This window comes from Mus musculus, chromosome 14 (assembly GCF_000001635.26).
Source record: "Mus musculus strain C57BL/6J chromosome 14, GRCm38.p6 C57BL/6J".
Taxonomy (NCBI): domain Eukaryota; kingdom Metazoa; phylum Chordata; class Mammalia; order Rodentia; family Muridae; genus Mus; species Mus musculus.
In genome coordinates, this window is record NC_000080.6 from 3,755,451 (window position 1) to 3,781,611 (window position 26,161).

The 26,161-nt window shown below is 42.9% G+C and overlaps 1 protein-coding gene and 1 long non-coding RNA gene across 12 annotated transcripts in view; one reads left to right on the forward strand and one right to left on the reverse strand.

Moving 5' to 3' along the window:
* Window positions 1–26,161, forward strand: part of Gm3050 (predicted gene 3050) — a 57,567-nt gene that overhangs the window by 12,042 nt on the left and 19,364 nt on the right. For 2 of the 8 annotated variants that reach the window (XM_017316309.2, XM_030248133.1), the window contains one exon: window positions 22,560–22,733. The exons of 5 other annotated variants lie outside the window; for them this stretch is intronic. In XM_017316309.2, the coding sequence (XP_017171798.1) occupies window positions 22,673–22,733 (61 nt within the window). In that variant the 5' untranslated portion in view covers window positions 22,560–22,672. The remainder of the gene's footprint in view (window positions 1–22,559; window positions 22,734–26,161) is intronic. One more of the 8 variants, XR_003950935.1, reaches the window with a different exon arrangement.
* Gm46463 lies at window positions 527–25,003 on the reverse strand. Of its 4 annotated transcripts, none has more exons than XR_001781348.2 (4): window positions 23,718–25,003; window positions 7,130–7,264; window positions 4,008–4,244; window positions 527–2,525 (listed from the first exon to the last, which is right to left on the reverse strand). It is a non-coding gene; the product is annotated as a predicted gene, 46463 (long non-coding RNA). The 4 variants fall into 4 exon arrangements; XR_001781351.2 differs by having other exon boundaries at window positions 24,610–24,837; XR_001781349.1 differs by lacking the exon at window positions 23,718–25,003 and adding an exon at window positions 7,796–8,145.

The following is a 26,161-nucleotide window of genomic DNA, read 5'->3' on the forward strand; positions in this document are numbered from 1 at the left end:
CACTTTGACCGAGGTGGGCGTTGTCAGAAGGGGCCAAGAAGGGCCCCTTCCACCTCTGCTCTAGGTTCCCTGCTCGCTGTTTCCTCACCAGGACTGTGTCTCCTACTTCAAACTGGTGCGGCACCTGTGTCACCAGCAACATAGTTTTCTTTTAGCTGTTCCCAGACCTCTTTTCTTACTATTTCGAGAGCTTTTAATCGAGCCAAAAGACTAGAAGAAGGAGAGAAAGACACATTCAGGTGATTCTTATCCCCTACGGTCATAAAAATGGGCGGGGGCGCCCCATACATTAATTCAAAAGGGGTTAAGCCAAGGGGTCCAGGGGTATTTCAAAACCTGAACAAGAAATAAGGGAGAACAGCTGTCCAATCACTTCCGCCGGTCTCCAAGGCTATTTTAGTTAGAGTCTCTTTTAGCGTCCTATTCATCCTTTCTACCTGTCCTGAACTCTGGGGTCTGTATGCACAATGTAATTTCCAATTAGTCCCCAGTTGTCTGGCCAATCCCTGACTTACCTGGGAGACAAAGGCAGGTCCGTTGTCTGACCCCATGACCTTAGGTATCCCAAAGCGGAGAAGGATTTCTTCAAGTATCTTCTTGACCACTACAATAGCTGTTTCCTTCTTGGTGGGGAACCCCTTGACCCATCCTGAGAAGGTGTCTATGAAAACTAAGAGATATTTATTTCCATACTTAGCCGGTTTCACCTCAGTGAAGTCGGGTTTCCCAGTAGGCTCTAGGCCTGTCTCGTCACAGTCGTTTTCCTTCCTGGAGCCTGCTAGACCCAGCGTTGGTAAGTGCACAAGCATGGCAGTTTTTTACTATCTCTTCTACAATTCTTTTTAATCCAGGAATGTAATAGGGGGACTCACTATCCAATTTTATTAATTTTTTAGTTCCTAAATGAGTCAGATGGTGTATGTTATCTAAGTAATCTCGCCCCTCTTCATCTCTGAGGGTTCTTTTAGTTATTTCCTTGTTGGCGGGCTGTTGGGTTCTTGCCACCAGAGTCATTTGCCCTTGGGCTGCTTTTTTGGCTTCTTGGTCTGCCATTTGGTTTCCCTTTTCAGCGGGCCCCGTTCCCTTCTGGTGTCCTGGGCAATGGATAATTGCCACTCTATGGAACAGATGGACAGCTTCTAATAAGCTGAGAATTTCTTCTTTATTTTTGATATCCTTGCTGGCAGACGTTAGCAGTCCATGATGTTGGTATATTGCTTTGTGAACATGGGCCGTGGCAAAAGCATACCGGCTGACGGTATAGACATTAAGAGTCCTTCCTTATGCCAGCCTTAAGGCTTGAATTAGTGAGATAAGTTCCGCTTTTTGAGCTGATGTACCCTCCGGCAGGCTGCTGGCCCATATGACAGACTTTCCACTAATCCACTAATGCTGCCCCAGCCCTCCGCTTACCTTCTACCACGAAGCTGCTTCCATCAGTGAACCAGGTCATCTCCCCTGGCCAATGTTGGTCTGTGAAGTCTGGCCAGATTCCAGTCTCTTCTGCCAGTATTTCCTCACACTTATGTGCAGGGGCCTCGTCAACCTCAGGTAGTAAAGTAGCAGGGTTGAGATTGGCTGGGGGTGCAAAACTTACTTGCTCTGTCAGCAATAGGCTCTGGTAGTGCGTCATTCTGGCGTTAGTCATCCAGCGGTCCAGTGGTTACCTGACAATGCTCTCAAGAGAGTGCGGGGCCACTATGGTAACATTCTGGCCCATAGTCAGTTTGTAAGCATCTCTTACTAGCACAGCCGTGGCTGCTATCACTTGCAGGCAGGAGGGCCATCCGCTGGCCACAGGGTCCAGCTTCTTTGATAAGTAGGCTACTGGGTGCTTCCATGGCCCCAAAAGCTGGGTAAGGACTCCCCTTGCCACCCCATTTCTTTCATCAATGTATAAGGTAAAAGGCTTGCTCACATCTGGCAGGGCCAATGCTGGAGCCTGCAGTAGCGCCTTTTTGAGAGTTTGAAAGACTAGCTGATGTTCTCTGGTCCAGATGAACTCTCCTTTTTCTTTGGTTAATGGGTACAATGGGGCTGCCAGAGTGGCAAATTTGGGAATCCAGAGTCTATAAAACCTAGCAGTCCCCAGGAACTCTCTTACCTGGCTAGCAGTGGTTGGGGCCAGGATCTGCATAACGGCTTGTTTTCTGGCTTCTGTGAGCCACTGTTGTCCATCTCTCAGAACATATCCTAAGTAGGTCACTTCTGTCCGGCATAACTGAGCCTTTTTAGCAGAGACCCGATACCCCAGCTAACCTAGCTCGACCAGGAGGTTTTGAGTCCCAGTTTCACAGTCCTCACATGTTTCTGCAGCTAGTAGGAGGTCATCTACATACTGCAGAAGAGTCACCTGTGGGTTACTGGCTCGGAAGGGGGCAAGGTCTCGGTGTAGTGCTTCATCCAACAAGGTGGGCGAGTTCTTGAATCCCTGAGGCAACCTCGTCCATGTGAGCTGTCCAGCTTGTCCACTCTCAGAATCTCGCCATTCAAAAGCGAACAAAGGCTGGCTGTTGGGATGTAACCTCAAACAGAAGAAAGCGTCTTTGAGATCTAGGACTGTGTACCACGTCCAACCAGGTGACAAGGTGCTGAGGAGGTTATAAGGATTTGGCACCATGGGGTGTATGTCTTGAACCCTCTTGTTGACTTCTCTAAGATCCTGAACTGGATCACAGGTCACAGGTCCCTAGTTTTTTTTTTACAGGAAGTAGAGGAGTGTTCCAAGGGGATTTGCATGGGACCAAAATCCCTTGTTGGAGCAGTTTGTTGATTTGGGGGCGTATACCCTCTTGAGCTTCTTTGCTCATGGGATATTGTCAGACCCCTATAGGGGTGGCCCCGGACTTAAGTTCAATCACCACAGGAGGAACCTGTTTTGCCATGCCCATTCCTCCTGTCTCTGCCCACACCTTAGGGTATCGATTCAACCAGTCCTTTAATCCCTCAGGGGGCTTCACTTTACTTTGGTAGAGTCGATATTCTTTTCCTAGTTGTAAAGTTAGCTCTAGAGTCTGGGGTGCTTTCATTCCCCAGGATACCTCTGGTCGATGAGAGGTAAAAGTTATTTGTGCTTTTAACTTGGTTAGTAAGTCTCTCCCCAATAAGGGCATAGGACACTCTGGAATGACTAGAAACGAATGAGTTACTTGTTTTTGCCCTATGTCTACTATTCAGGATGTGGTCCATGGATACGATTTTTGTCCCATGGTCCCGATCACCAAGGTTTTTTCGTTTTTCTTCACTTTTCCTAGTGGTGTCTTGAGTACTGAAAATTCTGCCCCAGTGTCGACTAGAAAGTCCACAGGGGTCCCCTCAACTTCTAAAGTTACCCTAGGCTTGGGGAGGGGGGCCGAGCCCTGTTTCTCCGAGTCTTCATCTTCTCCAAGAGAAAGCACCTTCACCTCTTGCTTCTTTTTCAGACAGTCACACATCCAGTGGCCCATTTCCTTGCAATATGCGCATTGCTTCCTCTCCAGGTGCTGTCTGCCTTCTCTGGGTCTCCTTGGTCCCTGGTATCTTCTGTCTCCCAGGTTCCCTAACTGTCTACCTCTTCTCCCTTTATCTCTTTCTCTTACTGTGGCCAGTATCCTAGTCAAAACCTTTTCCTGTCTCCTGTCTCTCCTATCCTCATCCTCTTTTCTCTCTTTCTTTTCTCTCTCTAAGTTTTCATCTTCTGTTTCTCTCTTATGATACACTTTCTCTGCTGCTCTAACTACATCCCTTATGGTATAATCCTGCAAGCCCTCAATTCGCTGTAACTTCTTTCTAATGTGGGGAACCGACTGGCCAATGAAGGCCATAATCACAGGCCCTTTGACCCTCTGATGTGGGATCAAATAGGATATATCTTATGTAAGCCTCCATGAGCCTTTCGAGGAAGACTGAGGGGTGCTCAGTTGCTCACTGCATAACCTCTCCTACCTTGGCCAGATTCATGGGCCGCCAAGTAGCACCTCTGATACCCACCTCTAGGGCCCGGTGATAATTGGACAGTCGTTCCCTACCTTGTGCTGTATTGTAATCCCATCGGGGCTGGGTTAGCGGGAATCCTTCAACTATCTTGGCTGGAGGTTGGACAGGCTGCCCAACCTCATCTCGGATGTTTTTCTGAGCCTCGAGGAAAATCCTTTCTCTCTCCTCTGTGGTGAATAAGGTCTACAGAAGCTGTTGGCAGTCATCCCAGGTCGGCTGGTGCAAATACATTAGTGATTCGACCAACCATATGAGTCCTGCGGGGTTCTCTGAAAAAGGAAGGTGATTAGCTTTCCAATTATAGAGATCAGAAGAGGAAAAAGGCCAATACTGTAAGGGCTGCAGACTATCCGGATCAGCAGGGGGAGCCCCAATAGCCCTGAGTGGAAGTGCCACGGTTGAATCAGCAGGCCCCTCAGGGGTGACTCCTCGCCAGCTCCTTGTTCCTGTGGAGGGACCCTCTCCTCCTGCCCAGGCCTGAGGCAGAGGTCCCGAGGAAGCTGAAGGTTGGAGCTGGGGAGCATACGGTGGGGGTTAAGGGGTGTCGGGCCACTCAGGGGGTTCTTCAATCTCTGGATAGATCTTGAGGAGTTTCATCACTGGTGTGCTGTGTTCATCATCTCCCCCGAGCGGTGGTTTTGGTTTCTCTTTCTCAGCATTTTCTCAGATGGCTAGGATCTTGGTGCCAGGGCAGAGAGGTGGGAGGAATGGGTGAACCCACGGGGGTGGGTAGCATGCCAAGTCCTCCCATACTGTCATGTATGGGTGCTGTTCTGGATGCGACCCTGGCCCTTCCTGAAAAACAATGGCCTTCATAGCCCTTATGGTGGGTAAGTAAAATGTTCCGGTGGCCAACCTACTCCAAAAACAGGCCATTCCGAGGAGCAGAAAGTCATCCATGGATTTTTCTTCACTATTACTGACAAATTTCGTCCTCTAGCCCTAACGTCCGTCCAATGGTCCTTATTCAAAGATAAAGGAGTAGACACGGTCTGTCCCATAGTGAAGAATAAGAATAAATACAACACAATGACAGAGACAGAACACACTAAGACATCTAAACAAACTTGTCCACATCTGGACTTATACAACAAGCCACACGCTACCTCTGACAGAGTGGGATTCCGCATCCACTCCTTCTCTGGCAGGAAGAACACTCTCTCTCCTTTACTCTGCCAGGCAACAGCCAGATCCTCCTGACTGTTCCTTACCCTGGGCACTCCCTCCAGGGTCTCCCTTGGAACGTCTTCCAGGGGTGCAGCCTACAGGCCTTAGGGCATCCCCCACCGCAGCCTGTGGGTCCTTACAGTCCTCAATGGCAGCTGCCAGAACACCAGACTCCGAAAAACAAGGCACAGACTCAGTGGCCACACAAACATACCACACACATACAAAACGTAACTCCAAGTGGTATTTCAAGTCCTTGGGGACCCCTCAAATCCCGGACGAGCCCGCAAATGTAAGATGCCCCCCCAAGAAGGAGCCCCCACTCAAGTCTCAGGATGCAGCGTCACCCAAAAAAACATGAGAGACCTTGTTGCAAAAGCATGAGGCAGCTTTGATGGTGGGGCTCCAGGTCAATACGTATCTCACTCAGGAGACAGAGGAATCGACCCTGAGACTCAAAAAGTCAGGGTTTTTATAGGGTAGGGGTTAGGGGCTAGGAAGAATTGGCGCGATTACACGTGATTGCCCCATTCAAACATCAACAACATGATTATGAGTCAGCAGAGTAGTACGTGCAGGCCAGGGCATATAAGAATTCTAAAGCCGGGGGCTTATCTGAGTCGTCAATGCATCTGGTTAATGTTTCAGCTTTTAACTATGCTGTCTATAGAAAGGGGGGCGAGCAGGAGGCGCCGGGCTGCCAGAGGGTCAATGAGTCAGCCAAGATAGTCAGAACCAGTTCCTGCATTCCTTCCCTTATCTTTATGACCGGGTGACCTAGCTTCAAGATGGACTAGGGCATGCCCGGGCTTGTTTTCTTTGCAGTCTCAGTCCCAGGCCTTTTTAGTTTAAACCTTTTATTTTATTTAATCTCCTTTCATATACATGACGATAACTTCAGTTACCAGAGTCAAAGGTTGCTTCAGCCTTGTTTACTCAGACATCTTGGAACTACTATTTAATGAAGACGGATTTGAATTTCATAGCATTTGTAATTTTTCTGAATTTAGATTTTTTTGAAAACTAAAGCTACCTATACTCTTAACTTATGAAAACTTATTCAAAACAAAACAAAACAAAACAAAACAAAACAAAACAAAACAAAAATAAAAAACCCAAAACCCTGGCCGGGCAGTGCTGGCACAGGCCTTTAATCCCAGCACTCGTGAGGCAGAGGCAGGCAGATTTCTGAGTTTGAGGCAGGACTGGTCTACAAAGTGAGTTCCAGGACAGCCAGGGCTATACAGAGAAACCCTGTCTCCAAAAAAACAACACAAACCAAACCAAACAAACAAACATACCTGAAAAAGTGAGTTAAAGAGAAAAATGTTAGGTTTGAAAATGGCACATCATATACTTATATGCAATGGTCAAAATTCCATGCCTATTAATATCAATATCGGCTAGTAAGATTTATGCCGTTTGAAAAAAATTAGGGATGTTTTAAATTGAACTGAGGAAGTAAGATTGAACAAAAAATTTGATAGAGGGCACTATTAAGTTGTGGGCTTAATGAACTTGAAAGATTGTATTGTTTAATTTTTGGATAAAGCATGTTTATGAAGGCTACAATAAATCTAAGAAAATGTTTTAGTTTGTTTGTTTTTGTTTATGTTTTGTTGTTGTTGTTGTTGTTTTTCGAGACAGGGTTTCCCTGTATACCTGTGGCTGTCCTGGAACTCACTTTGTAGACCAGGCTGGCCTTGAACTCAGAAATCTGCCTGCCTCTGACTCCTTAGTGCTGGGATTAAAGGGTTTTTTTTTGGTTTGGTTTTTTTTTTTTTTTTTTTTTTGGTTTTTTGTTTGACTTTCTGACAAACATTTGCCACAATTATGGCTAATTATCAAGCTTTCGAATACCACTTCTGATATTCATATCAGTATATCAGGAAATCTGCATTTTATACTGGCTCATATGAAAATATTTTTGTGCACAAACATCTGATGTCAAAGTATTAAGTTGCTAAGACTCAGACTCATGGCCTACCTCCTGAAGTCCAGGCTGTAACTTGTGCGGTGGTGCCCATCTCTCACGGTGGCAGTCCAGGCTCTACCTCGTGCTGTGGTGCCCATCATGGTGGCACTTAGCTTACATACTGCTTCTTAGGGGAGAAGTTGAGATCTGTGGAGGAAGTAATTTAAGTAGAGCTACTAAAGTTAACAGTGGGTTCCTGGTCTTTGGGAATTATCCAGGTAAGAAGAGAAGCACCCTTAGAAAAATGAAGATATTTCCCCATCTTCTCCCTAGGAGTATAAGGTGAGAGAGGCTTGAATAGAGGCGCAGGCTCCAGATTTGGCTAAGGCTTAGTTGGTTTTGAGGCCTCACTAACAGTGTTTTCTCAGTCATCCTGAAGATACATCAAGACCCTCTAAGTATGATGGGTTAGGATTACTATTAGTGCATTTAGTTCTGCATTCACACACTTATACATACTACATGCTTACATATAGATGTGTAAATGTGCTCCTGATCGAGTAGTGTGAGTAGGTGTATGGCCCACAGGTGAGTGTGTTGTTCATAGAACTTGAAAATATTTGAGGGGAGGAGCAAGGACTCAGTCTGTAAGGTGCTTGCTGTGCAAGTGGAGGAACTGAATCACATCCCCAGTACTCATGTGTCTTTGTTGCCTTTATGTTGCTGTGATAAAAATACCTTGACCAGCAGAGCTTATAGAAGATTGTTTTGGAGCTTTTACTTCCAGAAGCATAAGAGTTCTTCCTGGGAGGGAGGCATGGCTGCATGAGGCAGGTATAGCAGTAGAAGCAGGAAGCTGTAGCATGATGCACTGAAGTCTTGGAACAGAGAGAGCCAACTGAGAGCAGTGTGAAGCTTTAAACTCCGAGACCCTGCCCCCACAGTGAGGTACTTCCTTCAAAGAGGAACTCCTAATCCTTCCCAAACAATGTCACTGACTGAGGGCCAAGTGTTTACATTCCATAGACTGGGGGCATGCTTGTGTGGAGTGGGGGTAGGGAGGGGCCAGGGGTGGGGGCAGTCATTCTTATTCAGACCCCTCTACCACATTTGATAAAAGACAGGTGCTGGGGAGGCAGACATAGGAGGATCCCCTTGAGCTATTGGCCAAGCCAATCAAAGATTCAGGTTTAAGGATCAACCTTGTCCAAAACTTAAAGAGCAAAGTGACTAAAGAAGTCGGCTGCAGGTCATGGTGGTGCATGCCTTTAATCCCAGCACTTGGGAGGCAGAGGCAGGTGGATTTCTGAGTTTGAGGCTACCTGGTCTACAGAGTGAGCTCCAGGAAAGCCAGGGCTACACAGAGAAACCGTCTCAAAAAAAAAAAAAAAAAGAATAATAAGAAGACAGCTGACCTTGACCTCATCAATAGTTGCCACTCCCTGAGCCAAGCATATTCAAACCCACATATACTAACAATACAAGAGACTACAGGGAAAGGATTCTAGCCATGAGACAAATCCTGTCTTCCAGTGATCTCTGGTTTCCTCTCAAAGGCAGTCAGTCATAAGTGATGTTTTCTCGGGGTGCTTCCAGAAAATCTCTATGTTATATAATTTCTATGTACAACATACATGTAAGAATATATATATATATATACATATAAATATAAACAAATACATATATAAACACATACATATATAAACACACACACAAATATATGTATATATATATATATATGCATTTATACATTTTTTAAGATAACCAAATATCATGGTATATACCTGTAGCTCCAGCCCCAGGGAAACTGATGCAGGAGGATTGCCTAAAGATCAAGTCTAACCTGAGTGGCATAGTGAGACCCTCTCTCAAAAAATAGACATTTAGAAAATATCACTGTCTATTTTTATATTTGTAGATATTTATACACACACACACAATGTTTATATATTCTGTTTAAAAACTGCTACTAGGACTATTCCCTAATGGCCTTCTGTATATTTACTTCCTTCTTTTTAGTGACAGTAGGCCATTCAGATGAGCTGTGCCAAATTGCTTTCAGCAGTTCAAAGTTGGCAAAGTGTAGACAGTTTCATTTGGTTGAAATAACACGGTACGTGATCATTTAATTAATCAATTTAGTGGAAGGAAATTGGTGGTTTTAGGACAGTACACTAATCTCACCATTTTTGGGGGCGGGGTAGTGGATATGACAACTTTAAATGTAAAGAATAGGAGGTGTGTGTGAGAGTCCCACTTCTTGGCCCTGGCGTTCCCCTGTACTGAGGCATAGAAAGTTTGCAAGACCAATGGGCCTCTCTTTCCAGTGATGGCCAACTAGGCTATCTTCTGATACATATGCAGCTAGAGAAAAGAGCTCTGGGAGGTACTGGTTAGTTCATATTGTTGTTCCACCTATAGGGTTGCAGATCCCTTTAGCTCCTTGGGTACTTTCTCTAGCTCCTCCATTGGGGGCCCTGTGATCCATCCAATAGCTGACTGTGAGCATCCACTTCTGTGTTTGTTAGGCCCGGCATAGTCTCACAAGAGACAGCTATATCAGGGTCCTTTCAGCAAAATCTTGCTAGTATATGCAATGGTGTCAGCGTTTGGGGGCTGATTATGGGATGGATCCCCAGATATGGCAGTGTCTAGATGGTCTGTCCTGTCATCTCAGCTCCAAACTTTGTCTCTGTAACTCCTTCCATGGGTGTTTGTTCCCAATTATAAGAAGGGGCAAAGTGTCCACACTTTGGTCTTCATTCTTCTTCAGTTTCATGAGTTTCACAAATTGTTATCTTGTATCTTGGGTATTCTACGTATCTGGGCTAATATCCACTTATCAGTGAGTACATATTGTGTGAATTCTTTTTTTTCCATTTCTTATTAGGTATTTAGCTCATTTACATTTCCAATGCTATACCAAAAGTCCCCCATAGCCACCCACCCCCACTCCCCTACCCACACACTCCCCTTTTTTGGCCCTGGCATTCCCCTGTACTGGGGCATATAAAGTTTGCCTGTCCAAAGGGCCTCTTTTTCTAGTGATGGCCGACTAGGTCATCTTTTGATACATATGCAGCTAGAGTCAAGAGCTCCAGGGTACTGGTTAGTTCATAATGTTGTTCCACCTATAGGGTTGCAGATCCCTTTAGCTTCTTGGGTACTTTCTCTAGCTCCTTCATTGGGGGCCATGTGACCCATCCAATAGCCGACTGTGAGCATCCACTTCTATGTTTGCTACGCCCAGGCATACTCTGACAAGAGACAGCTATATCAGGGTCCTTTCAGCATAATCTTGCTAGTGTATGCAATGGTGTCAGCATTTGGAACCTGATTATGAGATGGATCCCCGGATATGGCAGTCTCTACATGGTCCATCTTTTTATCTCAGCTCCAAACTTTGTCTCTGTACCTCCTTCCAAGGGTGTTTTGTTCCCACTTATAAGGATGGGCATAGTGTCCACATTTCAGTCTTCTTTTTTCTTGAGTTTCATGTGTTTAGGAAATTGTATCTTATATCTTGGATATCCTAGATTTTGGGCTAATATCCACTTATCAGTGAGTACATATTGTGTGAGTTCCTTTGTGAATGTGTTACCTCACTCAGGATGATGCCCTCCAGGTCCATCCATTTGGCTAGGAATTTCATAAATTCATTCTTTTTAATAGCTGAGTAGTACTCCATTGTGTAGATGTACCACATTTTCTGTATCCATTCCTCTGTTGAGGGGCATCTGGGTTCCTTCCAGCTTCTGGTTATTATAAATAAGGCTGCTATGAACATAGTGGAGCATGTGTCCTTCTTACCAGTTGGGGCATCTTCTTGATATATGCCCAGGAGAGGTATTGCTGGATCCTCCGGTAGTACTATATCCAGTTTTCTGAGGAACCGCCAGACTGATTTCCAGAGTGGTTGTACAAGCCTGCAATCCCACCAACAATGGAGGAGTGTCCCTCTTTCTCTACATTCACGCCAGCATCTGCTGTCACCTGAATTTTTGATCTTAGCCATTCAGACTGGTGTGAGGTGGAATCTCAGGGTTGTTTTGATTTGCATTTCCCTGATGATTAAGGATGTTGAACATTTTTTCAGGTGCTTCTCTGCCATTCGGTATTCCTCAGGTGAGAATTCTTTGTTCAGTTCTGAGCCCCGTTTTTTAATGGGGTTTTTTGATTTTTTGAAGTCCACCTTCTTGAGTTCTTTATATATGTTGGATATTAGTCCCCTATCTGATTTAGGATAGGTAAAGATCCTTTCCCAATCTGTTGGTGGTCTTTTTGTCTTATTGACGGTGTCTTTTGCCTTGAAGAAACTTTGGAGTTTCATTAGGTCCCATTTGTCAATTCTTGATCTTACAGCACAAGCCATTGCTGTTCTGTTCAGGAATTTTTCCCCTGTGCCCATATCTTCAAGGCTTTTCCCCACTTTCTCCTCTATAAGTTTCAGTGTCTCTGGTTTTATGTGAAGTTCCTTGATCCACTTAGATTTGACCTCAGGACAAGGAGATAGGTATGGATCAATTCGCATTCTTCTACACGATAACAACCAGTTGTGCCAGCACCAATTGTTGAAAATGCTGTCTTTCTTCCAGTGGATGGTTTTAGCTCCCTTGTCGAAGATCAAGTGACCATAGGTGTGTGGGTTCATTTCTGGGTCTTCAATTCTATTCCATTTGTCTACTTGTCTGTCTCTATACCAGTACCATGCAGTTTTTATCACAATTGCTCAGTAGTAAAGCTTTAGGTCAGGCATGGTGATTCCACCAGAGGTTCTTTTATCCTTGAGAAGAGTTTTTGCTATCCTAGGTTTTTTGTTCTTCCAGACGAATTTGCAAATTGCTCCTTCTAATTCGTTGAAGAATTGTGTTGGAATTTTGATGGGGATTGCTTTGAATCTGTAGATTGCTTTTGGCAAGATAGCCATTTTTACAATGTTGATCCTGCCAATCCATGAGCATGGGAGATCATTCCATCTTCTGAGATCTTCTTTAATTTCTTTCTTCAGAGACTTGAAATTTTTATCATACAGATCTTTCACTTTCTTAGTTAGAGTCACGCCAAGATATTTTATATTATTTGTGACTATTGAAAAGGGTGTTGTTTCCCTAATTTCTTTCTCAGCCTGTTTATTCTTTGTGTAGAGAAAGGCCATTGACTTGTTTGAGTTAATTTTATATCCAGCTACTTCACCGAAGCTGTTTATCAGGTTTAGGAGTTCTCTGGTGGAATTTTTAGGGTCACTTATATATACTATCATATCATCTGCAAAAAGTGATATTTTGAGTTCATCTTTTCCAATTTGTATCCCCTTGATGTCATTTTGTTGTCGAATTGCTCTGGCTAATACTTCAAGTACTATGTTGAAAAGGTAGGGAGAAAGTGGGCAGCCTTGTCTAGTCCCTGATTTTAGTGGGATTGCTTCCAGCTTCTCTCCATTTACTTTGATGTTGGCTACTGGTTTGCTGTAGATTGCTTTTATTATGTTTAGGTATGGGCCTTGAATTCCTGATCTTTCCAAAACTTTTATCACGAATGTGTGTTGGATCTTGTCAAATGCTTTTTCTGCATCTAACGAGATGATCATGTGGTTTTTGTCTTTGAGTTTGTTTATATAATGGATTACATTGATGGATTTTCATATATTAAACCATCCCCGCATCCCTGGAATAAAACCTACTTGGTCAGGATGGATGATTGCTTTAATGTGTTCTTGGATTCGGTTAGCGAGAATTTTATTAAGGATTTTTGCATCGATATTCATAAGAGAAATTGGTCTGAAGTTCTCTATCTTTTTTGGATCTTTCTGTGGTTTAGGTATCAGAGTAATAGTGGCTTCATAAAATGAGTTGGGTAGAGTACCTTCTACTTCTATCTTGTGAAATAGTTTGTGCAGAACTGGAATTAGATCTTCTTTGAAGGTCTGATAGAACTCTGCACTAAACCCGTCTGGTCCTGGGCTTTTTTTGGCTGGGAGACTATTAATAACTGCTTCTATTTCTTTAGGGGATATGGGACTGTTTAGAAGGTCAACTTGATCCTGATTCAACTTTGGTACCAGGTATCTGTCCAGAAATTTGTCCATTTCGTCCAGGTTTTCCAGTTTTGTTGAGTATAGCCTTTTGTAGAAGGATCTGATGGTGTTTTGGATTTCTTCAGGATCTGTTGTTATGTCTCCCTTTTCATTTCTGATTTTGTTGATTAGGATTTTGTCCCTGTGCCCTTTAGTGAGTCTAGCTAAGGGTTTATCTATCTTGTTGATTTTCTCAAAGAACCAACTCCTCGTTTGGTTAATTCTTTGAATAGTTCTTCTTGTTTCCACTTGGTTAATTTCACCCCTGAGTTTGATTATTTCCTGCCTTCTACTCCTCTTGGGTGAATTTGCTTCCTTTTTTTCTAGAGATTTTAGATGTGTTGTCAAGCGGCTAGTATGTGCTCTCTCCCGTTTCTTCTTGGAGGCACTCAGAGCTATGAGTTTCCCTCTTAGAAATGCTTTCATTGTGTCCCAAAGGTTTGGGTACGTTGTGGCTTCATTTTCATTAAACTCTAAAAAGTCTTTAATTTCTTTCTTTATTCCTTCCTTGACCAAGGTATCATTGAGAAGAGTGTTGTTCAGTTTACATGTGAATGTTGGCTTTCCATTATTTATGTTGTTATTGAGGATCAGTCTTAGGCCATGGTGGTCTGATAGGATACATGGGACAATTTCAATATTTTTGTATCTGTTGAGGCCTATTTTGTGACCAATTATATGGTCAATTTTGGAGAAGGTCCCGTGAGGTGCTGAGAAGAAGGTATATCCTTTTGTTTTAGGATAAAATATTCTGTAGATATCTGTCAGGTCCATTTGTTTCATAACTTCTGTTAGTTTCACTGTGTCCCTGTTTAGTTTCTGTTTCCATGATCTCTCCATTGATGAAAGTGGTGTGTTGAAGTCTCCCACTATTATTGTGTGAGGTGCAATGTGTGCTTTGAGCTTTACTAAAGTGTCTTTAATGAATGTGGCTGCTCTTGCATTTGGAGCGTAGATATTCAGAATTGAGAGTTCCTCTTGGAGGATTTTACTTTTGATGAGTATGAAGTGTCCTTCCTTGTCTTTTTTGATAACTTTGGGTTGGAATTCGATTTTATCCGATATTAGAATGGCTACTCCAGCCTGTTTCTTCAGACCATTTGCTTGGAAAATTGTTTTCCAGCCTTTCACTCTGAGGTAGTGTCTGTCTTTTTCCCTGAGATGGGTTTCCTGTAAGCAGCAGAATGTTGGGTCCTGTTTGTGTAGCCAGTCTATTAGTCTATGTCTTTTTATTGGGGAATTGAGACCATTGATATTAAGAGATATTAAGGAAAGGTAATTGTTGCTTCCTGTTATTTTTGTTGTTAAAGTTGGCATTCTGTTCTTGTGGCTGTCTTCTTTTAGTTTTGTTGAGGGATTATCTTCTTGTTTTTTCTAGGGCGTGGTTCCCGTCCTTGTATTGGTTTTTTTCTGTTACTATCCTTTGAAGGGCTGGATTCATGGAGAGATAATGGGTGAATTTAGTTTTGTCGTGGAATACTTTGGTTTCTCCATCTATGGTAATTGAGAGTTTGGCTGGGTATAGTAGCCTGGGCTGGCATTTGTGTTCTCTTAGTGTCTGTATAACATCAGTCCAGGCTCTTCTGGCTTTCATAGTCTCTGGTGAAAAATCTGGTGTAATTCTGATAGGCTTGCCTTTATATGTTACTTGACCTTTTTCCCTTACTGCTTTTAGTATTCTATCTTTATTTAGTGCATTTGATGTTCTGATTATTATGTGTCGGGAGGAATTTCTTTTCTGGTCCAGTCTATTTGGAGTTCTGTAGGCTTCTTGTATGTTCATGGGCATCTCTTTCTTTAGATTTGGGAAGTTTTCTTCAATAATTTTGTTGAAGATGTTTGCTGGTCCTTTGAGTTGAAAATCTTCATTCTCATCCACTCCTATTATCCGTAGGTTTGGTCTTCTCATTGTGTCCTGGATTTCCTGGATGTTTTTAGTTAGGATCTTTTTGCATTTTCCATTTTCTTTAATTGTTGTGCCGATGTTCTCTATGGAGTCTTCTGCACCTGAGATTCTCTCTTCCATCTCTTGTATTCTGTTGCTGATGCTGGCATCTATGGTTCCAGATTTCTTTCCTAGGGTTTCTATCTCCAGTGTTGCCTCACTTTGGGTTTTCTTTATTGTGTCTACTTCCCTTTTTAGGTCTAGTATGGTTTTGTTCATTTCCATCACCTGTTTGTATGTGTTTTCCTGTTTTTCTATAAGGACTTCTACCTGTTTGGTTGTGTTTTCCTGTTTTTCTTTAAGGACTTGTAACTCTTTAGCAGTGTTTTCCTATTTTTCTTTAAGGACTTGTAACTCTTTAGCAGTGTTTCCCTGTATCTCTTTAAGTGAGTTATTGAATTCCTTCTTTATGTCCTCTACCATCATCATGAGATATCCTTTTAAATCCAGGTCTACCTTTTCAGGTGTGTTAGGGTGTCCTGGACTGGGCGAAGTGGGCGTTCTGGGTTCTGATGATGGTGAGTGGTCCTGGTTTCTGTTAGTAGGATTCTTACGTTTACCTTTCGCCATCTGGCAATCTCTGGAGTTAGTTGTTATAGTTGTCTTTGTTAAGAGATTGTTCCTCTGTTGATTTTGTTACCCTCAATCAGCAGGCGTGGGAGACAAGCTCTCTCCTCTGAGTTTCAGTGGTCAGAGCAGTCTCTGCAGGCAAGCTCTCCTCTTTCGGGGAAGGTGTACAGTTATCTGGTGTTTGGACCTCCTCCTGGCTGAGGGTGAAGGCCCAAAACAGGATCTTTCCCAGAAGCTGTGCTGCTTTGGCCAGGAAGGTGGCCGGTTGTCTGGAGTCGAAGATGTTGCCGCCTCAGAAGCTCTGTGGCTCTCGCCAGGAAGGTGGCCGGTTGTCTGGATACGAAGATGGCACCGCCCCAGAAGCTCTGCGACTTTCGCCCGTCCCAGAAACGGCTGGCCTCTGTATTCCACACGGTCTCCCGTGCAGCCTGCCCTCCACGGAGTCCCGGAGCCAAGAAGGCTCCCGCCGGCGCCTGTGACACAAACCTCTCCTTGTGTGAATTCTTTTGTGATTGGGTTACCTCACTCAGTATGATGTCCTCCAGATCCATCTGTTTGGCTAGGAATTTCATAAATTCATTCTTTTTAATAGCTGAGTAGTACTCCATTGTGTAAATGTACCACATTTTCTGTATCCATTCCTCTGTTGAGGGGCATCTGGGTTCTTTCCAGCTTCTGGCTATTATAAATAAGGCTGCTATGAACAGAGTGGAGCATGTGTCCTTCTTACCAGTTGGACCATCTTCTGGATATATGCCCAGGAGAGGTATTGCGGGATCCTCCAGTAGTAGTATGTCCAATTTTCTAAGGAACCGCCAGACTGATTTCCAGAGTGGTTGTACAAGCTTGCAATCCCACCAACAATGGAGGAGTGTTCCTCTTTCTCCACATTCCAGCCAGCATCTGCTGTCACCTGAATTTTTGATGTTAGCCATTCTGACTGGTGTGAGGTGGAATCTCAGGGTTGTTTGATTTGCATTTTCCTGATGATTAAGGATGCTGAACATTTTTTCAGGTGCTTCTCTGCCATTTGGTATTTGTCAGGTGAGAATTCTTTATTTAGTTCTGAGCCCCACTTTTTTTTTAAATTTATTTATTACGTATTTTCCTCAATGACATTTCCAATGCTATTCCAAAAGTCCCCCATACCCTCCCCCCACTTCCCTACCCACCCATTCTCATTTTTTTGGCACTGGCGTTCCCATGTACTGGGGCATATAAAGTTTGTGTGTCCGATGGGCCTCTCTTTCCAGTGATGGCCGACTAGGCCATCTTTTGATACATATGTAGCTAGAGTCAAGAACTCCGGGGTACTGGTAAGTTCATAATGTTGTTGCAACTACAGGGTTGCAGATCTCTTTAGCTCCTTGGATACTTTCTCTAGCTCCTCCATTGATTTTCTGGAGTCCACCTTCTTGTGTTCTTTATATATATTGGTTATTAGTTCCCTATCTGATTTAGGATAGGTAAAGATCCTTTCCCAATCTGTTGGTAGCCTTTTTGTCTTATTGACGGCATCTTTTGCCTTACAAAAGCTTTGCAATTTTATGAGTTCCCATTTGTTGACTCTCAATCTTACAGCACAAGCCATTGCTGTTTGATTCTCAATCTTACAGCACAAGCCATTGCTGTTCTATTCAGGAATTTTCCCCCTGTGCCCATATCTTCGAGGCTTTTCCCCACTTTCTCCTCTATAAGTTTCACTGTCTCTGGTTTTATGTGGAGTTCCTTGATCCACTTAGATTTGACCTTAGTACAAGGAGTTAGGAATGGATCAATTTGCATTCTTCTACATGTTAACCGCCAGTTGTGCCAGCACCAATTGTTGAAAATGCTGTCTTTTTTCCACTGGATGGTTTTAGCTCCCTTGTCAAAGATCAAGTGACCATAGGTGTGTGGGTTCATTTCTGGGTCTTCAATTCTATTCCATTGGTCTACTTGTCTGTTGCTATACCAGTAACATGCAGTTTTCATCACAATTACTCTGTAGTACAGCTTTAGATCAGGCATGGTGATTCCACCAGAGGTTCTTTTATCCTTGAGAAGAGTTTTTGCTATTCTAGGTTTTTTGTTATTCCAGATGAATTTGCAGATTGCCCTTTCTAATTCATTGAAGAATTGAGTTGCAATTTTGATGGGGATTGCATGGAATATGTAGATTGCTTTTGGCAAGATAGCCATTTTTACTATATTGATCCTGCCAACCCATGAGCATGGGAGATCTTGCCAACTTCTGAGATCTTCTTTAATTTCTTTCTTCTGAGACTTGAAGTTCTTATCATACAGATCTTTTACTTCCTTAGTTAGAGTCACACCAAGGTATTTTATATTATTTGTGACTATTGAGAAGGGTGTTTTTTCCCTATTTTCTTTCTCAGCCTGTTTATCCTTTGTGTAGAGAAAGGCAATTGACTTGCTTGAGTTAATTTTATATCCAGCTACTTCACTGAAGCTGGTTATCAGGTTTAGGAGTTCTCTGGTGGAATTTTTAGGGTCACTTATATATACACTATCATATCATCTGCAAAAAGTGATATTTTGATTTCTTCCTTTCCAATTTGTATTCTCTTAATTTCCTTTTGTTGTCGAAATGCTCTGGCTAGGACTTCAAGTACAATGTTGAATAGGTAGGGAGAAAGTGGGCAGCCTTGTCTAGTCCCTGATTTTAGTGGGAATGCTTCCAGCTTCTCACCATTTACTTTGAAGTTGGCTACTGGCCTGTTGTAGATTGCTTTTATCATGTTTAGGTATGGGTCTTGAATTGCTGTTCTTTCCAAGACTTTTATCATGAATGGGTGTTGGATTTTGTCAAATGCTTTCTCTGAATCTAAAGAGATGATCATGTGGTTTTTGTCTTTCAGTTTGTTTATATAGTGGATTATATTGATGGATTTACGCATATTAAACCATCCCTGCATCCCCGGAATGAAACCTACTTGGTAAGGATGGATGATTGTTTTGATGTGTTCTTGGATTCAGTTAGCTAGAATTTTATTGAGGATTTTTGCATTCATAAGGGAAATTGGTCTGAAGTTCTCTATTTTTGTGGGGTCTTTCTGTGGTTTAGGTATCAGAGTAATTGTGCCTTCATAGAATGAGTTGGGTAGAGTACCTTCTGCTTCTATTTTGTGGAATAGTTTGTGAAGAACTGAAATTAGATCTTCTTTGAAGGTCTGATAGAACTCTGCACTAAACCCATCTGGTCCTGGACTTTTTTTTTTTTTTGGTTGGGAGATTATTAATGACTGCTTCTATTTCTTTAGGGGATATAGGACTTTTTAGATCATTAACCTGATCCTGATTTAACTTTAGTACCTGATATCTGTCTAGAAATTTGTCCATTTCATCCAGGTTTTCCAGTTTTGTTGAGTATAGCCTTTTGTAGAAGGATCTGATGGTGTTTTGGATTTCTTCAGGATCTGTTGTTATGTCTCCCTTTTCATTTCTGATTTTGTTAATTAGGTTGCTGTACCTGTGCCCTCTAGTGAGTCTGGCTAAGGGTTTATCTATCTTGTTGATTTTCTTAAAGAACCAGCTCCTCGTTTGGTTGATTCTTTCAATAGTTCTTCTTGTTTCCACTTGGTTGATTTCTCCCCTGAGTTTGATTATTTCCTGCTGTCTATTCCTCTCGGTTGAATTTGCTTCCTTTTGATCTAGAGCTTTTAGGTGTGTTGTCAAGCTGCTTGTGTGTGCTCTTTCTAGTTTCTTTTTGGAGGCACTCAGTGCTATGAGTTTTCCTCTTAGAAATGCTTTCATTGTGTCCCATAAGTTTGGGTATGTTGTTGCTTTATTTTCATTAAACTCTAAAAAGTCTTTAATTTCTTTCTTTATTCCTTCCTTGACCAAGGTGTCATTGAGAAGAGTGTTGCTCAGTTTCCACATCAATGTTGGCTTTCTATTATTTATGTTGTTATTGAAGATCAGCCTTAGTCTATGGTGATCTGATAGGATGCATAGGACAATTTCAATATTTTTGTATCTGTTGAGGCCTGTTTTGTGACCAATTATATGGTCAATTTTGGAGAAGGTCCCATGGGGTGCTTAGGAGAAGGTATATCCTTTTGTTTTAGGATAAAATGTTCTATAGATATCTGTTAAATCCATTTGTTTCATCACTTCTGTTAGTTTCAGTGTGTCCCTGTTTAGTTTCTGTTTCCACGATCCGTCCATTGGTGAAAGTGGTGTGTTGAAGTCTCCCACTATTATTGTGTGAGGTGCAATGTGTGCTTTGAGCTTTACTAAAGTTTTTTTTTTTTTAATGAATGTGGCTGCCCTTGCATTTGGAGCATAGATATTCAGAATTGAGAGTTCCTCTTGGAAGATTTTACCTTTGATGAGTATGAAGTGTCCCTCCTTGTCTTTTTTGATAACTTTCGGGTGGAAGTCGATTTTATTTATATAGGAATGGCTACTCAAGCTTGTTTCTTTAGACTATTTGCATGGAAAATTGTTTTCCAGCCTTTCATTCTGAGGTAGTGTCTGTCTTTATCCCTGAGATGGGTTTCCTGTTAGCAAAATGTTGGGTCCTGTTTGTGTAGCCAGTCTGTTAGTTTGTCTTTTTATTGGGGAATAGAGTCCATTGATATTAAGAGATATTAAGGAAAAGTAATCGTTGCTTCCTATTATTTTTGTTGTTCAAGTTGGCATTCTGTTCTTGTGGCTGTCTTCTTTTAGGTTTGTTGAAGGATTCCTTTCTTGCTTTTTCTAGGGCTTGGTTTCCATCCTTGTATTGTTTATTTTTCTGTTATTATACTTTGAAGAACTGGATTCGTGGAAAGATAATGTGTGAATTTGGTTTTGTCGTGGAATACTTTGGTTTCTCCATCTATGGTAATTGAAAGTTTGTCTGTGTATAGTAGCCTGGGCTGGCATTTGTGTTCTCTTAGTGTCTGTATAACATCTGTCCAGGATCTTCTGGCTTTCATAGTCTCTGGTGAAAAGTCTGGTGTAATTCTGATAGGCCTGCCTTTATATATTACTTGACCATTTTCCCTTACTGCTTTTAATATTTTATATTTAGTGCATTTTCTGTTCTGATTATTATGTGTCGGGAGGAATTTCTTTTCTGGTCCAGTCTATTTGGGCATCTCTTTCTTTAGGTTTGGGAAGTTTTCTTCTATAATTTTGTTGAAGATATTTGCTGGTCCTTTAAGTTGAAAATCTTCATTCTCATCTACTCCTATTATCTGTAGGTTTGGTCTTCTCATTGTGTCCTGAATTTCCTGGATGTTTTAAGTTAGGATCTTTTTGCATTTTGCATTGTCTTTGTTGTGCTGATGTTCTCTATAGAATCTTCTGCACCTGAGATTCTCTCTTCCATCTCTTGTATTCCGTTGCTGATGCTCGCATCTATGGTTCCAGATTTCTTTCCTAGGGTTTCTATCTCCAGCTTTGCCTCTCCTTGGGTTTTCTTTATTGTGTTCACTTCCCTTTTTTGGTCTAGTATGGTTTTGTTCATTTCCATCACCTGTTTGGATGTGTTTTCCTCTTTTTCTTTCAGGACTTGTAACTCTTTAGCAGTGTTCTCCTGTATTTCTTTAAGTGAGTTATAAAAGTCCTTCTTGATGTCCTCTACCATCATCATGAGATATGCTTTTAAATCTGGGTCTAGCTTTTCGGGTGTGTTGTGGTGCCCAGGACTGGGCGAGGTTAGAGTGCTGGGTTCTAAAGATGGTGAGTGGTCTTGGTTTCTGTTAGTAAGATTCTTACGTTTGCCTTTCGCCATCTGGTAGTCTCTGGAGTTAGTTGTTATAGTTGTCTCTGGTTGGAGATTGTTCCTCTCGAGATTCTTTTATCCTCTATCAGCAGACCTGGGAGACTAATTCTCTCCTCTGAGTTTCAGTGGTCATAGCGCTCTCTGCAGGCAAGCTCTCCTCTTACAGGGAAGGTGCACAGATATCTGGCATTCAGACCTCCCTCTTGGCAGAAGATGAAGGCCGGAAACAGGACTTGTTCCAGAAGCTGTGTTGCTTCTGTAGTTCACACTCTCATCTGCACAGACTAGTCTCAGAGGGATCCGGGAACCAAGATGGCTCCCCCAGGTGCTCCAGCAAAGCCCTCCAGGGCAGGGCAGACACCTCTCCTCTGTCAGGGAAGGTGTCCAGATGTCTGGAGCCCAAAACGGGGTCCTTTCTCAGAGTCTGTCTTCTAGGGACCTTGGGGGTGTCTGCCAACTCTGCGCCCAGGTGACCAAGTCCTGGCACCTACTGGAAGGGACTTGTGACCCTGGTCAGGCCGGGTTTCCTGCTTCTCTAATGTTTTCTCAGGTCCCAGGCGATTGGATCGGAACAGAAGTTGTGTTCCACTCACCAGTGGTCCTAAGATTGTGTGGAGAGTCCTCTAGGGGATCTTGGGGGTGTTCACCGACTCCGTGCCCAAGGTGACCTGGACTATCCTTCAGCTTCTTGCAAGAGGCTAACACCACAGAAAGTCTTGTAAATGATCACAGAAATGAACTACTGGGTGAGCCATAGGAGAGATCTTGGATAAGGTGCAGGATGGTGGCCTAGGCTTGACTGTGTTTATGCTTAGATATGACTGCAACCTGCCCCTGATGTTTCATTCATCCTACCTGCTGCTGCTTGGTACATAGGTCATAGATATTCAGGCTGCTGTCTTTACACAGCCTCTTTGTTTCTTTGGAGCATTTTTCCAATGCAATCTGCTCCCCTAGAAGCTGCCTGTTCTCCTGACTTTGTGCTGAAGGTGGTTAGATTCACTCAGGAGGTGGCAGTGCCTGATGCTGAGCCACAAACAAAAAATTGTGACTCCCAGGCAGCACCTTCCTCCCACTCCTCCCAAGGACCATCCTCCCATCATGAGCCCTGACCCCCAGACAGCCTCAGACAACAATTCATATTGGCCATGGAGCATCACATAGAAGCCTCACTGATGTCCTGGGATATTTTCTGCAGGTTGGCTATCACCTGTTGGTGTTGCATCTCGAGCATGAAGGCCTCAAAGTTGATCCTGTGGGATGGCATGGCCCAAGGAGCAAATAATCCCTTGAACTGAGGCTACAAGGATCATGTCAGTTCAAGCTGAATCGTGGACTACCTCAGCCCACATATGCCACATCCTGCTCCTTGGTACTGGTTCCTCTTGGTGATTATTAAAATTATTACTCTTGGCCTGGGGCCAGTAGAGCTAGGGAAGTAAAAGAAGAGAGCTGACCTGCTTTAGCTCCCTGAGGGGACTTGAAGGAATGGATGAGCTCTCCAAGAACTTTCCAGGAGCCTGTGCCACAGGCCTGGGTCCACCTTAAACCTGTGATGACCCTTCTCCTGTTTTTAGACAAGGAATTGTCAATCATTGGTTCTATTGCTACATAAATCCCCAAAGGACATAATATCTACAGTGAAAGGCTTTATAAAAACACATACTAGGAGTTTCCAACGTGCACCCAAGGTGAGCACAGAGGTCATGTGCTGTGCTGCTAAAATGGAAGGCTCCTTGTCCTCATCAGTATCATGACCTGAAAATTGATTCAGGCCAATCCTCAGGCCAAATCAAGGCCAGAGACTCCATGGATTGTAAGGTAAACACACACACACACACACACACACACACACACACACTTAGAATGCCAAATAAATACAATTCAGAGTACAATGAGCAAAATCAGAGAAAAGCAGTGACCTGCAGAAATCCTGTCACACTGAGAGGCAGCACGTGGGACCAGAACTCTCCAGCTGTTGACAGGACCAATTAGAACCAAAGTACTTCCAGGTCAGTTACAAAAGTGATTTGCCATAAGCACACAGCACCTAGTAATTTCCATAAGCCAACACATGTCCAGGCTTCTTAAAATGCAGGATGAGAGCTCACACACTTCTACCCTTATTCCCAGACTGTGATTCAGGCCACAGGCTCTGGTTTACTTTTGGGGGAATCAAAAGAGCCTGTGACCCCATCTCACTCCTATCTGAACTTCAAGTTCTGTATCTAAGATGTAATCAGGAAAATGATTTTGGGCATGAGAACACTCTGGAGTTGTAGTCTCCTGTGATGTGAGGAAATCTTGGGTTAACAGAGAGGGCCCAAGATAGCAAAGAACTGGGCATAATGACTACCTGTTGTTGTTCAAATCCTTGTTAGTGTAATGGGCCAGGATTCCCCAGAGTTCATCCCTCCCATTTGTCATCTTCTGGAGATTGTCAGATTCTCCAACCTCTTCAACCTCTCCTCCTCCTTAGAGATGGTGGAGGGTTGGGATTATGCCTTCCAGTAGATCCTGTATTTAGATAAACACTAGTAAACTTGCATAGATGATGGCACAGGGCCAGGAGAAACCATGCTTAGTCCCAAATAGAAATCTGAGGAAGAAGTGTTGCTAGAGACACTAATGAATCCCTGAAAGAGCAGGAAAGTTATCTTCAAGCTGGGCTCCTCAGCTATGTCCCTGTTCCCAAGCACCATAGGTAGACATATGCCTCACACCCTACTGCCATCTCCCTGGCTCTGAAATGTATCAGCTGGCCCAGGCAAGAAGAATTGAAGGACATTGTTAGCTCATGTTTGATGTGATGCAGGGAATTCTTGGAATCCATACTGATTAGCACCCAAGCCCTAATCATGTTTGTTCAAGACCAAAGTGTCTGAGAACGTGGTGAGGTCTGTCTGACATGACCAGGAGAGTATTCCTCTTTGCTCTTGGCATCACATACTCATGTATCCTACAGAATATGCTTAGGATGAAGTGCTTCAACACTATCCTGACAGCAACACTCTGTTATTCTCACAGAGACTCCTCCAGGCCCACTCAGTATGAAAGTAAAGAGCTCTGAGGAAAGCAGATTGACACATGTCAATTCCCGGCTCTCTGCCAAATTGATCTGCAGAAATTATTGAGTCTGGGTCTGCCATTTAGGAAGACTGAGGTTCAAATCATAAGTCCTACTCCTGGAAGGACCAGCATAAGCTTTCCTCCTCCAGGAAGCTCCCCAAACCCTGCCCAGGACTCACTGGACCTTCCCCAGGACCATTGCTTTCTTGTTGTTCTACAGCATGATAGAAGGTCAGCCTCCTTCTGTCTTGATATGGCCTCTCCTTGTTTTCCATTCTCACTTCAAAATAGCCTAAGCAGCCTGAACAACATGCCTGCTTGCAAAAATAATAGGCTCTAAAGGGATTCTCCATAGGCTGCTGGTGTCACCACAACACTGGTGACATCACAGGTGATTCTAGGGTTCTCCTGAATACAAGAGATTGTCCCCTAAAGGGACTACTGGTGATGTCACAATTAATAATGGATAGTAATGGAATGTTTTTAAACTGTGTTACATACACTGCTGCCGACTGAAGGGCAAACATTTATTTGTGAGAAAGGGTCGTCTTATGTTGCCCAGGCTAACCTAATAAGAATAGAATTTGTGGATAGTGATTTTTCCAAAGAAGCTATTACAAATATTCTCTATATGATCAAAAAAACACAGAGGAAAAAGAAAATATGATCAAGAGAGATACGAAGGATGTGCAAGACATCTTCTGTAGAGAAGGGGAGGTGTGGAGTGGAAACTCAGTTCCATGCAGGGGAAAGGGATGAAGGGAGATGGGGGAGGTTATAAATGTGGAGATGAAAAAAAATGATACTAACCCTACATTATAGAATAGGACTTGGTGGTTTGGGTATAAATGTGTGGTTATATTCACATATACTTCACCTCTGTTTTTTTTTTTTTAAACTATGTCTGTATGTGTGTGAATTTATATCTGTATGTGTATATGTGAACATGTACATGCATTTTCTAGCTCTGTTCAGGGAGAGGACCTGTGAGCAATGACCATATTGCACAGCCAGATAGATCTTGGTTCTTAAATACCATTCTCTAAGGAACCAGGGCTCCCTGGAGGAAAGGATGACTTCAGGGCTGAGAAAGAAATAAGAGGAGAGCCTGCTTTTACTCCAAACTAGGCAAATGCTCAAAGGAATGAGGGATTCACACCCAAAGGACAGAGTAACCAGCTTTTAGCCTGTGCTAATTTAAGATCAAAATAACAGATGACAGGAGCTGGAGAGAGAAATGGTCGAGTGGTTAAAAGCATGGCTGTTCTTCCTGCAGACCTGGGTTCAATTCCCAGAACCCACAGTGCTGCTTATAGAGGATCTGGTACCCTCTCTGCCCTCCATGAGTGCCAGGCACACACATGGTGTACAGAAAGACATGCAGGCAAAATACCTGTACATGTAAAATAAATAATAAATTAACCAAGATTATAAACTATTGATTAAGTGGGGACACCTGAGTCCATAGCAACATAATTAAATATATTAAGAACAAACAAACAAACCAGGATGTTTTATGAGTAAGAAAAGAGTCACACAATCTTGATCTACCTTTCCCAAATTTCAAGATACTGAAGAACTGCAAAGGGAAAAAGAATTACTTCTCATGGAGAAACTGTGAGGATGTCACCTTAGTCAATAATCAAAGTTAATGTCAATAGTAAGTGGCAACTCAAAATCAAGTCCCACTTGGAGCTGGGCAACAAAGCAACACTCTATGTGGTCAAGGTT